This window comes from Asterias amurensis, chromosome 10 (assembly GCF_032118995.1).
Source record: "Asterias amurensis chromosome 10, ASM3211899v1".
Lineage (NCBI taxonomy): Eukaryota > Metazoa > Echinodermata > Asteroidea > Forcipulatida > Asteriidae > Asterias > Asterias amurensis.
This window is the reverse complement of record NC_092657.1, coordinates 16331943-16350204: the sequence shown is the minus strand read 5'-3', so window position 1 is coordinate 16350204 and position 18262 is coordinate 16331943. Positions and strand designations below refer to the sequence as shown.

At 38.4% G+C, this 18262-nt stretch overlaps 1 protein-coding gene across 1 annotated transcript; it reads right to left on the bottom strand.

The window, feature by feature from the left end:
- Positions 1 to 935: 935 nt before the first annotated feature.
- LOC139942743 (perlucin-like protein) lies at positions 936 to 17341 on the bottom strand. The gene is made up of 2 exons (XM_071939537.1): positions 17209 to 17341; positions 936 to 1411 (listed from the first exon to the last, which is right to left on the bottom strand). Exons 1-2 carry the CDS (start codon positions 17339 to 17341, stop codon positions 936 to 938), a joined length of 609 nt encoding a protein of 202 aa, XP_071795638.1.
- Between the last annotated feature and the right edge of the window lie 921 nt (positions 17342 to 18262).

The following is an 18262-nucleotide window of genomic DNA, read 5'->3' as shown; positions in this document are numbered from 1 at the left end:
AAAATTACTTCGTTCTCGAAAGCTATGGCATTTCAGAGGAAGCCGTTTCTAACAATGTTTTATTCCATCAAACTCTCCCCATTACTCGTCACCAAGAAAAGTTTTATGCCAATAATCATTTTGAGTAATTACCAATAGTGTCCACTGCCTTTAACGGGCAATAAAACGTCAATTTTAAAAGCGGAGAGCTAAGACTGTTGTTACCATGAATGCCATGACACTCATGGTGGCGCCCTACATAGTAAATCCCCGGATATTGAACAAGCGCTTCTTTCTCAAATACAAAATAAATTTGTCTAAACTTGGCTAGTTTGGTGTAGCGTGGAGGCAAACCACACTGACCGCATTTGCTGCAATATTAACGATTAATATTTTTGTGTTATACTTTGTTAATTCATACACAATTACCGAGTCATAAGATGCGGGAGTATTTCTATCTCACAATTGTCTCAACTGATGAAGTTTACCTCATCTGTATTTTCACTTCCACATCCTCCTTCCATTTGGGTTTTTACATTCAACACTACACGTTCGTTTCCTTCTGATATCAGCCAAGGCAAACTTGTATTTTATGACTGAACACCTCAAGTAGAACCCAATGTGATATGCACAGCTCTTGACTTCTTCCAAATCATCTTGGATTGACACGCAGAACATGGGCTCCTTTTCCCATGTAGTCCAATGAGTAGCTCAAATCTGTTGACTACAAGTTGTTTCAAGACAAATCTTCAAAGACTCTGTTCAACTTTGAGTAATTTATTGCAGTCATTTTTCGATTTTTTTTTTGCGATGGTTAAGGTAGTTACTTATCTTGTTAAATCACCCCTCGAAATGACTTTGTTATAAAGTAAATTTTATGTCGTTTGAGCCAAAGGAATTTTTCATCACGCTCCACGACTTCAGTTTACTGCAATGACTTCAGTTTACTGCAATTGTCACACGTGAAGGACTGGTCCGCCAGCCATTTTGCAAAGGGCTCTCTCTAATCTACTACAACTCACATCCCATTGGCGATTATGTGCATACTTCGTAGCCAGGACCGCACAATCTTCACCCCCTTCAGCGTTGTTTGGTTCTCCAGTATACCAGTTCCTGTAAGCGACCTCCACGTTACCCTCTCTGCACTTCCACCTTCCCTCCACTTCTAGATCATTACAGTCGATCCATACAATGCTATCTTCTGGCATGAAGTTTACGATGAAATAGTTTTCTTGATCGGAGCTTGGTGCAGCCATAACACCCCCAATGTGTTTACACTCGTCTTTGGCATCTGACCAGGTAAATGCCGTCTCAGTGATCTTGTAGCATGAGTTTCCCCAGTAATGCCAAGACTCCGGACAGGATGTGCTGTCACTCATAAAAGTAAAACATTGCTGATCTTGAGATGCAACCACTCGAATGCAAGAGCTATCTAGTAATGCAGTGAGCAATAACATGACAAACACAATATACTTCATGTTTATGGGCACGTTGTGGAGAAATCGTTTCTTCACATCAGAGTAGAGTCTATACTCAACTATAATCAATTATTGTTTTTCTTTTAAACCATAGCTGTCGGTAAGAACATGAAGTGTAGCTGAAGTTGATAATCGAAGTGTGTCTGGTAGATGCACCTTTTTCGTTGAGATTTAAGAGTCAGCTTTGACTTGTATGTAATCGTGTGAATGTCTAAAATTCAAACACGACTTTGCCTATTGCAGATCCGTTCTTCTTTAAGAAGTTACGGAGGCAACGTCCAACTGGGTAAACGAGTTCTAAACAAGTTTGTGTAGAGTCAAAATCTTCTGGCTGTTGACAAAAGCTGTTAATAGTTTTCAGCGAAGATCAGTACACAATGGCATTTATTCGTACACGGTATGATGTTAGGTACAGCTCTCCATTAGTACAAATAATGTTCTTCTCAGAGAGACAAAGTCGACCCAAACGGTTGCATTGCATACGAAGTATCTCCTATTTCTGTTTCGCAACCGCCTGGGATCTTGATTTCTCCTGCTGAAATGCGCACACTTTGATTGGCTAACGCCAACGATTAATTATGAATAAACATGAACACCAACTGCCGTCTAACCATTCACACGCCACTATTTGTTGTAATGACGTTATAGACCAATCAGCTACAGCCACAAACGGCACGTGTTTGGTATCTTGTCTGGATTGAAAATGAGATATAATCTTTCCCAATTTAGCCTCCAAAAAATTGTACGTTTCACGAGTAAGACAAATCTAAAATCCATCGACAAAGGTAAGGGACTGACAAACAGGAAATGTTGTCAAGGTAACGCGTCAACCAACTCTTCCCATCGATACAAACTGAAACTAATTAAAGTCACGTCGCTTCACCTTGATATTAAAATCTGCAAGGAACGGCCAAGGTTACTCCAGAAATAAGTCTACCAAAGTACCAATATCTCAGTGGTTACGTCAGCCGTCGTGTATTTGGGTCAGCCACAGAAGTTGCCGGTATGAAAATATGAAGTTACTTGTTGGTAATTAAAGGGACAAAAAGTCAATTTGTTCTCATACAGGCTTGGATACGGAACCCAGGAAGGGATATGAAGGACAAAATCACGTAAAATCGCTTCAACTTCAGTCGTGGCCGCGAGATTTTAAGGCACAGTCTCGGGGTTTTGGAACCGTTCGAATGTCTAATAAATAATTGTAAATATATGTACAATAAAACTAACATATTATGGAAAGTTCAGTTTTAAAGGGTGGTTGCGTTTTGGGGATATCACCTAAAATCCGGAATGAATAATAATGTCCACGCAGGATGAACAATCTCTGATTATACACCGCCCTAGAAACGTTACTTACAGTAGCGTTTTTCAGATTCACTATTTGTGGACCATAAAAACAGATATATGATAAGAGAACCAAATCAAATCAGACTGAAACTTGTAGACTTTTCACCAGGAGCTTTTGTTGCCATTCTTTTAAGAGTGATTGTAATACCAAACGCAAACCTTCCCTTTTAATATATCAAACTTATCTAATCGTCACGTAAACAAAGCGTCACTTTGATTGGCTAACGCCAATGATGAATTATTAATAAACATGAACACCAACTGCCGTCTAACCATTAACACGCCACTATTTCTAGAAATGACGTTATAGACCAATCAGCTTTAGCCACAAACGGCCCGTGTTTGGTGTTTTGTCTCGATTGAAAATGAGATACAATTGTTCCCAATTTAGCCTCCAAAAAATTATACGTTTCACGAGTAAGACAAATCTGTAATCCATCGACAAAGGCAAAGGACTGACAATCAGGATATAATATCAAGGTAACGCCTTAGCCAACTCTTTCCATCGATATAAACTGAAACTAATTAAAGTCACGTCGCTTCATATTGATATTAAAGTCTACAAGATACGGCCAAGGTTACTCCAGAAATAAGTCTATTCAAGTACCAATATCTCAGTAGTGACGTCAGCCGTCGTGTATTTGGGTCAGCCACAGAAGATGCCGGCATAAAACTTTGAAGTAACGTGTTGGCCAGAAAGGGAAAAACGTAACTAGTTAAAATCACGTAAAATCTCTTCAACATCAATCGTGGCCGCGATATTTTAAGGCTCAGTCTCGGGATTTTGGAACCGTTCGAATGTCTAATAATTAATTGTAAAGATGTGTTCAATAAAACTAACATATGGAAAGTTTAATTTTAAAAGGTGGTTGCGTTTTGGGGATATAATGAATAATAATGTCCACGCAGGATGAACAATCTCTGATATACACCGCCCGATAAACGTTACTTACAGTAGCGTTTTTCGGATTCACTATTTGTGGGTCATAAAAACAGATGCATGCTGAGAGAACCAAATCAAATCAGACTCAAATTTTGTAGACTTTTCACCAAAAGCTTTTTTTGCCATTCTTTGAAGAGTGATGTAATACCAAGCGCAAACCTTCCCTTTTAATTTAATAAACTAATCTAATCGTCACGTAAACAAAGCGTCCTATCTCGTCTACACTTGACTCAAGTCCCAATACCGTGCAATCACCAGAAAACTAGTGTTGTATAAAGCTCCGCATTCCCCGACACCTCCGCAATTTCGGGACGTGTTGTGTGTAGGCTACCTGGGGTTCAAATAAATCCATCCGCTGTGCGATGCAAGTCTATTGTTGTGAAGTTCACATTTTCCAAAATTAATTTAATCACAATAACACTATTACATCCTACAATATGAATATATTATTAAAATATCAAGTTTAGTGCCTTTATAGTTTCAACTCACTCCAACAAGTGCTTTAAATAGTTCCAACTTACCAAATACAAGTTTATTGGTGTAAATAGTGTCAACCATGCAACAAACTGTTTAAATTCACTGGGCACGTTTGTTGTCAGAGACCAGTATTATTACTTGGTTTATCCCAACATATGCATAAAATAACAAATCTGTGGAAATTTGAGTTCAATTGGTCATCGACTTTGCAAGAGAATAATAAAAGAAAAACACCCTTGTTGCTCTACTTTGTGTGCTTTCAGATGCCGAATAAAAGGCTTTAGTTTGAAGGATTTTATTTTTTTGAGTGATAAATTAACTTTTTCTCCAAACTATGTTACTTCAGTGGGAGCCGTTTCTCACTATGTTTTATATTTTACCCCTACATTGCTAACAGTTATTTTCAGAAATTACCAATAGTTGCAGGTGCCTTTAAGTAGTAAATTCGAAGTGCATGGAGTCTCTTTACATGATACATTAAACTGAATCAATCACTTTTTAAAGTTAAGTTTAAAACTTCAATAACTCACAATTTTCACTTTAATTACTCACAATTTAACAACCTAACCAATGTGTTCTCATTTTGACTGAAAAAGATTTTTTTTTTTTTTTTTTCGTGACATGAAAACATTTCTAGTTTCAGTTTGATATTCTTTATTAAGTTCATGTTGGTGGTTCCCTATTCTTTTCTAATTTCTGCCTGACATAATGTACAAAACCGAGGAAATACAATTTTAAAAACTAAGCACCAAATTGATTAATTTGGATTACAGCAATTAAAACAAGCATGTGGTGAAAACAATCGCAACCCTGGTGAAAACCTGAAAGCATTCATTTTTTTTTTTAAAAGAAAGAGATAATTTATGACCATCATTGCAATTGTTTGAAAATAATTGACTATAAATTTGATGAAATATGTGAGTACTGTCTGCTACAGCAACATTAAAACAGCAATTCGAATAAACATTATCTGTTTGTTTTATATATATCTGTAAGACTGACGTCACCAACACTAATGTAACAAATTGTATTCACTGAATTAACACAAGAGGTGATCAAAGCAACCACTGTTGCACTAGTGTCTACTGAATCTAGCAATTTTTGTATGAGATAATCTAAGCAAAGTACCACCGTATCGCATTTCTTGTAACTATTCTGGCTGTAATTGGAACGTCATGAAGTCGCTGAGTACTGTCTGATAAACACCGTTACAACATAAATATTAATGGTTATTGATTTTTTAATAAATGTCTATTAGACTAACATCACATAAAAGCAACCAATTTTGCACCAGTGTCTACTGAATTCTTGTCTGAGATGATCTAAGCAAAGTACCACCGTTATCCCATTTCTTATAACTTTTCTGGCTCTAATTGAAATGTTCATGAAGTCTCTGAGTACTGTCTGCTACACATCGTTACAACAAAATCGTTAATGGTTACTGTTTTATTTGCTACATATCTATAAGACTAACACCGCCAACACTTAAAACCCAAATTGAAATTTATTTCTTACTAAATTGACATAAAGATGTAAACAAAGCAACACCTGTTGCACTAGTGTCTTCCATAATATTTCCGTCGTCAATAAAGCCGCAATTGCGCAGTGTGTGAACTTGTTTCACAAAACAAACCCAGTGATTTTATTTTAATACGAAACGAACTCAGAAAAATTTCAGGAAAAATAAAACAAATCTCGAGCACAGAGACTGGTTTCAGACGCAGCTGTTATTGAAAACATTACAAAGTATTAAGGTCAATTAGCTTTCACTTATAAAGACAAATTTCTCACTAAGAATCTGGCATGCACGGAAAGGTTGACACATCGTACGTACAAATAGTACACATCAGATGGTCGAACAAACCTGTTTAAATTGCAAGATCAACCTGTACAATGGGCAGTTGCTATTAATTCATAAAAATGTAATGGGGAAAGAAACATTTCGCCGTGACTAATTTTAGATCGACGTGATGAGATGGGGTGCACAATATAGCACGCCACCATGCGTCGATTAATTGTGTTATATATGTTTGGATTATAAAACAATCAAGTACAGCCAACATTTAGGCACACGACTATTGCCTCTTTCCAAATGTTTTTTTTTGTTTTCCCGGTAAGTCTTAAGTGATACTGAAGTTACTTTAATAGTGATCTGCTTACCACAATACCTTTCAAGAAACCTGTGTTCTGCAAACAAAGACAACCTTGATATTCTAACTGTTGCCACCAACGCATATGGTGAACGCAGTGTCAGTTTGTTGAACCTCATGTATTTAACAATCATCATACAAGCAAAACACATGTCAATACTCTTCTCAAAACCTTTCCGATTAAGTCATCGAACATGTAAGTATTTGTTTTTCGTACAAGGACTCAAAGCTTTGATCTTAAATTTGTTCACGCGTGAAGGACTGGTCTGCCAGCCATTTTGCAAAGAGCTCTCACTAGTCTGCTGCATTCAAGTCAGTCCATTGCCGGTTTCTCAACAACGTAGTATGGAAGGCAGCACAATCTTCATCTCCCTTGTTATTCGGTTCGTTAGGGTTCCAGTTTCTGTAAGCGACCTCCACCTTACCCTCTTTGCACTTCCATCTCCCTTCCACCTCTCGATCATTACAGTCGATTCATACTATCTCATCGGATAATTGCAAAGTGAACTCGTTTTCTTGATCAGAGCTTGGTACCGCCAGAACACCACCTAGGTTTATACACTCGTCTCTAGCCCTTGACCAGGTACATCTTGTCTCAGTTTTCTTGTAGCATGAGATTCCCCAGTAATGCCAAGACTCCGGACATGATGAGTCGTCACTGATAAAAGTAGAACATTGCTGATTTTGTGATGCAGCCACTCCAAAACAAGAAGTATTTAGCAACACAGTTGACATTATTAAGGTCACAAGTAACAACATACTTGTAACTTCAATTGTATCGGCCCTTGATACAAACAACGTTGTAAACGATATTATCATTACTAGCGGGATGCCGCGCTTTGCGCGGCACCCCGCTAGATGATGAAAATCCTTTACACAAATATTTCGAAATGTAATGTGGGTGAGGGTGTTATACGCCTCTCTCAATATTTATGCATGGCGTCATAATTCTAACCCAAAATGAAGCTTCTTCGCACGTCCGCCACTACTTGCAGTGGCTGCGCCCACCTCGTTTTGGGTTAGACGACGTACCTTATGCATACTTCTAGAAACCAGACCTACCAAGACCCACGCATTAGGCGTGAGACTCACGCATTTGGGCTCTGTCTCACGCTCACACGCAGAGCAACCATTTTCTCACGCATCGGGGCCAGACCGGGGAAAAAATAAAAATTTACGTCATGCATTGCCAAATCGCGCTCGTGTAAACAAAAACGCAATCCACAATGTTTGCACAATCTTCAGACTGCACGCAGTTTATCAGAATCATCATTTTTTTGTACAAACAGAGCACAAATTTGCAGATTGCGCACGCTTTTCCTCTTCCAGCAGGTTCAACTAAAATTCGGCTGAGCGCAATAAGCGTTTCCCGATTCACATAGCAAACTCGTTAAATGCGCTCCACTAGCGAAGACACAACAGGCAGAGGAAGTGAGCGGAGGTATTTGGACATCATTTTTAGTCAATTTTTTGTTAGTTTGGAAGGAAATAATCTGACACAATCGTACCTCCACATTAACCATCAACATATTCTGTGTACCTCATGTTAGTTTTAATTATTATGAAGAGGTTTTTGATGCATTTTGGAACACTTTTTTGTCCATAATTAAATTTCTGATTTGTTTTTTATAAAGAAAAGAAAAGTTGGGCGGCGATTTCGAAAGGCCTAAAACTGGAAAAAAAAAATTGGGGGAGGGGGTTGAGCTTTGAAAAATCTCACGCATAATTGTGTATGGCTGTGTATATTCCCATTGACTTGTGTATGGTTGTGTAGTTTCCCATTGACTTGTGTATGGTTGTATAGTTTCCCATTGACATGTGTATGGTTGTTTAGTTTCCCATTGACTTGTGTATGGTTGTGTAGTTTCCCATTGACTGGTGTATGGTTGTGTAGTTTCCCATTGACTTGTGTATGGTTGTGTAGTTTCCCATTGACTTGTGTATGGTTGTGTAGTTTCCCATTGACTTGTGTATGGTTGTGTAGTTTCCCATTGACTTGTGTATGGTTGTGTAGTTTCCCATTGACTTGTGTATGGTTGTGTAGGTTCCCATTGACTTGTGTATGGTTGTGTAGTTTCCCATTGACTTGTGTATGGTTGTGTAGTTTCCTATTGACTTGTGTATGGTTGTGTAGTTTCCCATTGACTTGTGTATGGTTGTGTAGTTTCCCATTGACTTGTGTATGGTTGTGTCAATTCCCATTGACTTGTGTATTGTTGTGAAGTGTCCAGTGACTTGTGTATGGTTGTGTAGTTTCCCATTGACATGTGTATGGTTGTATTAAATGTCCTATTGACTTGTGTATGGTTGTGTAGTTTCCCATTGACTTGTGTATGGTTGTGTAGTTTCCCATTGACTTGTGTATGGTTGTGTAGTTTCCCACTGACTTTTGTATGGTTGTGTAGTTTCCCATTGACTTGTGTATGGTTGTGTCCATTCCCATTGACTTGTGTATGGTTGTGAAGTTTCCCATTGACTTTTTTAGTTTGGAAGGAAAAAATCTGACACAATCGTACCTCCACATTAACCATCAACATATTCTGTGTACCACATGTTAGTTTTAATTGTTATGAAGAGGTTTTTGATGCATTTTGGAACACTTTTTTGTCCACAATTATTTTTATTTTATTATTTTTTTTTTTTTAAAGAAAGTTGGGCGGCGATTTCGAAAGGCCTTCTAAAACTTGGGGAAAAAAAATTGGGGGGGGGGGGGTTGCGCTTTGAAAAATCTCACGCATAATTGTGTATGGCTGTGTATATTCCCATTGACATGTGTATGGTTGTGTAGTTTCCCATTGACTTGTGTATGGTTGTATAGTTTCCCATTGACTGGTGTATGGTTGTGTCAATTCCCATTGACTTGTGTATGGTTGTGTAGTTTCCCATTGACATGTGTATGGTTGTTTAGTTTCCCATTGACTTGTGTACGGTTGTGTAGTTTCCCATTGACTGGTGTATGGTTGTGTAGTTTCCTATTGACTTGTGTATGGTTGTGTAGTTTCCCATTGACTTGTGTATGGTTGTGTAGTTTCCCATTGACTTGTGTATGGTTGTGAAGTGTCCATTGACTTGTGTATGGTTGTGTAGTTTCCCATTGACATGTGTATGGTTGTATTAAGTGTCCTATTGACTTGTGTATGGTTGTGTAGTTTCCCATTGACTTGTGTATTGTTGTGTAGTGACCCATTGACTTGTGTATGGTTGTGTAGTTTCCCATTGACTTGCGTATGGTTGTGTCCATTCCCATTGACTTGTGTATGGTTGTGTAGTTTCCCATTGACTTGTGTATGGTTGTGTAGTTTCCCATTGACTTGTGTATGGTTGTGTAGTTTCCTATTGACTTGTGTATGGTTGTGTAGTTTCCCATTGACTTGTGTATGGTTGTGTAGTTTCCCATTGACTTGTGTATGGTTGTGTAGTTTCCCATTGACTTGTGTATGGTTGTGTAGTTTCCCATTGACTTGTGTATGGTTGTGTCCATTCCCATTGACTTGTGTATGGTTGTGTAGTTTCCCATTGACTTGTGTATGGTTGTGTAGTTTCCCATTGACTTGTGTATGGTTGTGTAGGTTCCCATTGACTTGTGTATGGTTGTGTAGTTTCCCATTGACTTGTGTATGGTTGTGTAGTTTCCTATTGACTTGTGTATGGTTGTGTAGTTTCCAATTGACTTTTTTAGTTTGGAAGGAAATAATCAGACACAATCGTACCTCCACATTAACCATCAACATATTCTGTGTACCTCATGTTAGTTTTAATTGTTATGAAGAGTTTTTTCATGCATTTTGGAACACTTTTTTGTCCACAATTATATTTCTATTTTTTTTTTTATAAAAAAAAGAAAGTTGGGCGGCGATTTCGAAAGGCCTTCTAAAACTGGGGAAAAAAATTGGGGGGGTTGCGCTTTGAAAAGTCTCACGCATAATTGTCTATGGCTGTGTATATTCCCATTGACATGTGTATGGTTGTGTAGTTTCCCATTGACTTGTGTATGGTTGTATAGTTTCCCATTGACTGGTGTATGGTTGTGTCAATTCCCATTGACTTGTGTATGGTTGTGAAGTGTCCCATTGACTTGTGTATGGTTGTGTAGCTTCCCATCGACTTGTGTATGGTTGTGTAGTTTCCCATTGACTGGTGTATGGTTGTGTAGTTTCCCATTGACTTGCGTATGGTTGTGTAGTTTCCCATTGACTTGTGTATGGTTGTGTAGTTTCCCATTTACTTGTGTATGGTTGTGTAGTTTCCAATTGACTTGTGTATGGTTGTGTGTGAAGTGTCCATTGACTTGTGTATGGTTGTGTAGTTTCCCATTGACATGTGTATGGTTGTATTAAGTGTCCTATTGACTTGTGTATGGTTGTGTAGTTTCCCATTGACGTGTGTATGGTTGTGTAGTTTCCCATTGACTTGTGTATGGTTGTGTAGTTTCCCATTGACTTGTGTATGGTTGTGTCATTCCCATTGACTTGTGTATGGTTGTGTAGTTTCCCATTGACTTGTGTATGGTTGTGTAGTTTCCCATTGACTTGTGTATGGTGGTGTAGTTTCCCAATGACTTGTGTATGGTTGTGTAGTTTCCCATTGACTTGTGTATGGTTGTGTAGTTTCCTATTGACTTGTGTATGGTTGTGTAGTTTCCAATTGACTTTTTTAGTTTGGAAGGAAATAATCTGTCACAATCGTACCTCCACATTAACCATCAACATATTCTGTGTACCTCATGTTAGTGTTAATTATTATGAAGAGCTTTTTGATGCATTTTGGAACACTTTTTTGTCCACAATTAAATTTCTAATTTTTTTTTATAAAAAAATAAAATAAAATAAAAAAAAAGTTGGGCGGCGATTTCGAAAGGCCTTCTAAAACTTGCAATTTTTTTCGGGGGGGGGGGGGGGGGTGGGTGGTTGAGCTTTGAAAAATCTCACGCATAGCTGGCCTCTGGACTTGGCATCTCTGAGAAACTATAAGCTTCCCCCAAGAGCCCTTATAGGGGTCTAATATTTTGTGCCTCCTTAACGCTACACGTTTTTCAAATCAGCGTTGATCGGTGAAACTGACCAATAGCCAGCAATAACTAAAGTTTCTTTTGTACTACACTACCAAAACTGTCCCCACACACTCAATATACATTAACAATGCTTGCATTTCCTTGTTAAAAAACATCGTCAAAAAGTGACATTTTCACGTCCCACGAAACATAGCGTTGCTACAGAACTATAAGTAAAGCGAGTTTTCGGAACATGCTGTGTGCCACAAATCTAATTTATCTACTGGTTTTTTTTTCGGGGGGGGGGGGGGGGCGGTAAGAGCGTTGGCCTCTTTTTAGTTTATTCTCATCTGAATTGGTCTTGTAAACCTTCTGGTCAATAGGCTGCACGATACGGGAGCACTAAACGTGAACGTCAGAAAAGTGTTTTGTTTATTGTCACTTTGGGCTTATTGCATCTCGCGAAATTTTAACGACAAAAGACACAATTTCTGACCGCGTTCATGTTCACGCTACTCTAGGAACAAACCTCCATACATCCCATATCTCTGGAACCCTATATCGTACAAACTAAATAAAAACGATAAATTCATCCTCACTCCTTAATTTTCTCTAACTAATTTCACTTTCAGAAAGCATGTCAATTTATTTTTAGGGTTTGTTACGTCCAGTTTGGATCAATAGACAAACTCCTAAAACTGTACCCCATTCAGCTGCAAGAGGTCTCTTTTGTTAATAACGGGCCGACTGCTAAATTAGGCCTTGAACACCCAGCAGGGTGGATATGTGCGCATTACAAGTCTTATTATTATTTATTATTATTATTATTATTATTATTATTACAAAATGGATTTGGCAAAATGTACATTCTGAGACCTGACCGACACACTGCTCTAACCAATTTTGTGAATGGACTTATTCAAAAGAAAACTTAATGTCGTTTTGCTGAACAAGTTTGACCAAATGCAAAGTTCTTTTTTACAGCTTCAAAACAGCCTTTGTCGTACGTGTATAAGTTTCACAAACTTCCGTGATGGGGTAAACTCTGAAACTGCAACACTAAACCTCTATGAACAGACCGTATTCTAAAACGGTATTCATGTGCTCATTTGAGTTTATTGGCAAAAGATAGCGTCCATAGTTTAAAAACAGCAAGATACAGTTTGCATCAATAGTGCAATTTCTGTATGGAGATTTTTGTAAGTCCGAGGTCGCCACCCACTTTCAACCTAAAGTGGTCCCACGGCGAACTCCTTCACCAAGCAACATGTGGCCTGTCTTAAAACCAAACACCACATCACTCACAATACACTGACCAGAATATAAGGAGCGGTTATAGGCTCTTTGTGTATCCCCCCCCCCCCAACCCCAAAGTGTTATTAATTGTAAAGTTCCCTGAGACACCTTCCAACCTATAGCCGGCCCTACCCAATGTTTCCAAATTATAAAGCTTCCGTTTGATCCCATCCTTGTCCATCTTGATAATTCTCATGCCGTTTGGAAGTGAATGTTTTTTTTAAATAAATATTCTCCATTTAATCTTTTCAACAAATGAGTCACCTGTCAGAAGGATTTCTAGGAAGTCTGATCACAACATCGACCAGTGGTTGACACATGGTCGCCTGCGAAACATCAATCTGTGAGTTACTTCAATCATTCAATGCAAACTCGTGAGATTTGTTTCGGTTTTGTCCTGGCACCCAACCTCTTCGACCCTTTCGACCCTGCGCAGCAATGAATGAACCAATCCGGAATACCATGCTTAGTACAACATGAAAGTAACCCGACCAAAAAGGGCGGATCGAATGGCGGGTGGGCAGGCAAGGGGCAATGAGTGAACCAATCCGGAGAACCATCTGCGAAATACTGTCCAATGAGTGACCTGTCAGAAAGATTTCTAGGAAGTCTGGTAACAACATCGACCAGTGGTTGACACACGGTCGTTGCCCAAACTTTCTCCAATCAGATGACTTTTAAGTGGGAGTTTGGGTCAGGGTTTTGTAGACTTGCAACCCGACGTCTGAAACCACACAAACGTATTGAATTCCACACACTTAACCGTGTTGATTTCCACAAGGATGCCATGCCACTGGACCTTCTAATTTTCAATCCAAGATGGCGCGGGTTACGCTTTTAATAGTATAGATTGTACTATTCCCTAAGCAGACTGTTCCATCAGCACGATGGCATTGTTCTCTCGCATTGAGTTTCCCTCGCTGTATTCTCAAGAGTCATATCATCTTACGGTTACTTGCAAAAAGCTGCGATGAGGTTTCCCCAGCAATGAAACGAACACACAGCGTCGGTCTACACGAAACGAGATCTCTCCATACAAATGATGCTCTTCTCAAAGCGACAAAGTCGACCCAAACGGTTGCATCGCTGTCGAGTTGTGATATCTCCTATGTCTGTTTCGCAACCACTCGGGATCCTTATTTTTCCTGCTAAAATGCGCACACTTTGATTGGCTAACGCCAACAATGAATCATAAATAAAAATGAACACAAACTACCGTCTAACCATCACACGCAACTCGTTTCTGTAAAGACGTTTATTGACCAATCGGTTTCAGCCACAAATGACATGTGTATGGTATTTTGTCTGGATCGAAAACGAGATACAATCTTTACAAATTTAGCCTCCGAAAAACGATACGCTCCACGAGTAAGACAAATCTATAATCCATCGACAAAGGCAAGGGCCCAATTTAGCCTCCAAAAAATTATACGTTTCACGAGTAAGACAAATCTGTAATCCATCGACAAAGGCAAAGGACTGACAAACAGGACATGATATCAAGGTAACGCCTTAGCCAACTTTTTCCATCGATATAAACTGAAACTAATTAAAGTCACGTCGCTTGATATTGATTTTAAAATCTGCAAGATACGGCCAAGGTTACTCCAGAAATAAGTCTATTCGAGTACCAATATCTCATTAGTGACGTCTGCCGTCGTGTTTTGGGTCAGCCACAAAAGTTGCCGGCAAGAAAATATATGAAGTTACTTGTTGGTAATTAACGGGAAAAAAAATCAATTGATTTTCATACAGGCTTGGATACGGAACCCATAAAGAAATATGAAGGACAAAATCATGTAAAATCGCTTCAACATCAGTCGTGGCCGCGAGATTTTAAGGCAAAGTCTCGGGGTTTTGGAACCGTTCGAATGTCTTAGAATTAATTGTAAAGATATGTACAATAAAACTAACATATCGAAAGTTCAATTTTAAAGGGTGGTTGCGTTTTGGGGATATAATGAATAATAATGTCCACGCAGGATGAACAATCTCTGATATACACCGCCCGATAAACGTTACTCACAGTAGCGTTTTTCAGATTCACTATTTGTGTGCCATGAAAACAGATATATGATAAGAGAACCCAATCAAATCAGACTGAAATGTGGTAGACCTTTCACCAAAAGCTTTTGTTGCCATTCTTTTAAACAGCTACCTGAGCGGAATGTTTTCAACGGAAATGGTATTTTAACTTTTTTATAATGCACTTTTTTACCATTTTCATGTAGTTTTGATATGAGCACACTTCTGAATTTTTCGTAATTATCGACTAAAAAATCAGGCCCCAACCGAAAGGTTTCGAAAAACTAAAAACACTTCTGCCGTTGAGAGCGCACGTCAAAGGACAATGCCGCTGATATGCCTTTGTTATGCGTCCACGCTGAAACAAAGCGGCTTTACAAATTGGAGCTCCCGGAGATGACGTTTTGAGAGTGATTATGTAACAGGGCTTTTTGCAAATCTCTCAGAAAAGCCCTGGACAAGGGCATTCAAAATGATTGTTTTTACACAATATTGAAAACTTGTTATAGTCATACGACTCGATTTTCCTATTCTTTGAAAGCATTTTAAGTGAATTTCAGCAAAGTTTACGACTTGACATTGAAGCAGGTCGATTTAAGTTGATTGTAATACCAAGCGCAAACATTCCCTTTTAATTTAACAAACTTATCTAATCGTCACGTAAACAAAGCGTCCTATCTCGTCTACACTTGACTCAAGTCCCAATACCGTGCAATCACCAGAAAACTAGTGTTGTATAAAGCTGTTTAAAAGAATGGCAAGAAAGCAAACTGCTCTTTTCTTAAAATAGCTTGTCCTTCATATTAGTACCTCGTGAATAGAAGGTGAGGCTTACAATAGCTAGACCAACAAGCAGCGGTTGCAGTTCTGTGACCAAAATAGTTAACCAATCATGTTGTTGGTATGGGATTTGGCATTCGAACCTGAAATTCCTAAACTGCTTATGGAGCGAGGCCACACTCAACAAAGGGACAGGAAAGCAATAAGAGAGTGTAACAATTAAGTTTTTACATATGTTATGGTCACTGACTAAAGCCATTGTTATCGAATCGTGGTGTACATGTGGAAATAATAAATTGCTGCACACTTCAGTGAGTTGATTGCTTATACCCGTCATGGTCTCAAATTTCCTGCATCACTCTGAAACAAATATATTAATTGTTAATTTGATATTCACGTCAAAGGTTGATCTAACACGTCCTCAAGTGACTATTAACACAACAGTGCTGCTGTCTGGCATGGTTCGATCTATGTATGCATCTAATCCAACCTAAAACAAATAAAATTTGCCTTGTTTTTGTCTTTTTCTTTTTGCAGGGGGGGGGGGGGGTGGCCACTCCATCGTTTCCCGTTTAATGTGTGTAGGTAACATGGGGTCCAAACAAATCCATCCACTGTACGATGCAAGTCTATTGTTGTGAAATTCACTTTTTCCAACATTGATTTAATCACAATAACACTATTAAATCCTACAATTTTTAATACACATATGAATATATTATTAAAATATCAAGTTTAGTGCCTCAATAGTTTCAACTCACTCCACCAAGTGCTTTAAATAGTTCCAACTTACTAAATACAAGTTTATTGGTGTAAATAGTGTCAACCATGCAACACATTTTTTTTTAAATTCACTTGACACGTTTGTTGTGTAAGACCAGTATTATTACTTGGTGTATCCCAACATCTGTGGAAATTTGAGTTCAATTGGTCATCGAATTTGCAAGAGTCATGAAGTCTGTCTGATAGACACCGTTACAACATAAATATTAATGAGCATTGATTGATTTCAAAATGTTCTAGAAGACTAACATCACGGACACTAAAACCACAAATTGCAATTTACTTTGTACTCAATATTGTTATAAAGATATGTAATGAAAGATACAACTATTGCACTTGTGTCTACTGTACTAAATTCATCAATAAAGGCGTCATCGCGCAGTCTGTTAACTTGCTTCATAAAATGTAAATCGGTGATTTATTTTAAAACGAAACGCACTCATAAAACTTTCTCATAAAAAAAACAAAAAATTGCATAACTTTCGCGGCAACAACTATTTCATCAAGTGCTTTTGATGAATAAGTTCTTGCTACGAAAGTTCATGCAGTTGTTTATGTAATGAATCTCTAAAAGATACTACTCTACCTTCCTTGTTTAAGCATTGTTCAAGTGCAAACAATTCAGTCAAATGTCTGACGATGGGAACATGTTAGTTACTGAAATCTTGTTACTATTCATTTCAATCAGGGAAAAATCTTCGGACGATGCTTGGAACCATACTTTAACAAAGTCCATGGTTTTAAAAAGGTAAGTCAGTTTGTGTTGTTTGAGCTTTCCATTAACATGCTAAAATGTCAAGTACCTGCATTAACTTGATTGGCTTTGACGTTGAAACTGTTACATGTGAATGACTGGTTTGCCAGCCATTTTGCAAATAGCTGTGTATAATTTACTACAACTCACATCAGTCCATTGACCCCTAAGTCCGAACCATGTATACATGGTTGCACAATCTTCACCTTCGCCTGCGTTATTCGGTTCTCCGGAGCGCCAGTTTCTGTAAGCGACCTCTACGTTGCCCTCTCTACACTTCCATCTCCCCTCCTCCTCTTGATGGTTACAGTCGATCCATACAATGCTATCCTCTGGCATCAAGTTTACGATGAAATCGCTTTCTTGATCAGAGCTTGGTACCGCCAGAACACCACCCAGGTTTCTACACTCGTATTTAGCATCTGACCAGGTAAATGCCGTCTCAGTGATCTTGTAGCATGAGTTTCCCCAGTAATGCCAAGACTCCGGACAGGATGATTTTTCATACCTAAATGTATAGCATTGCTGGTCTTGAGATGCAAATCCAAAACAACAGCTATATAGCAATGCATATATTATGAACACTACTAAATACAACATAATGACACCGATGTTCACACTGTTACTTTTGTGTCCATTCTCGATACAAATTACTTAGCTTACGAATTATTATTATTATTTTTTTTTTTACTTAAAAATTATCCTGTAGCCAGTAATGCCAACACTCAGGAAGGATGAGTTATGACTCATAAAGCATTGTTGGTCTCGAGATATCACTACAGAACAAGATATCAACATGAAGGCATTGAGTAATAACACAAAACTTCGAGTCTCTGATGACAAGGGTGAAGATAGTGAACTCGGCATAAACAGTTCCATTCAAGAACTGAGTCCGCAGTAGTGCAGTTAATTACAATCATGTCAGCTAAAGTAGTACTCCCAGCCTATTAATTGTCTATACCTTCCGCCTGGGTAGTAGTCCGATAAATCTACTCCGCGGTAGTAGAATACAGAAAGAAATTTTTCTAAAGAACAAACTGTACCTGACAAGTAGATACACACATGGTGTTACCGCAAACCAACTGTAATTTCCCCAAACAGTACTGAATCAAGTCCGCTGCCAACTGTGTTAAACTGGCAACGTCAGCTATGATTTCGTATTGATTTCAAACTTCAACTGGAGACTGTTCCGAAAAAAACATTCCACTTTACGATGACAGCTATCTCTACAGGTTGGATTTACATATCTTCCATGTGGGA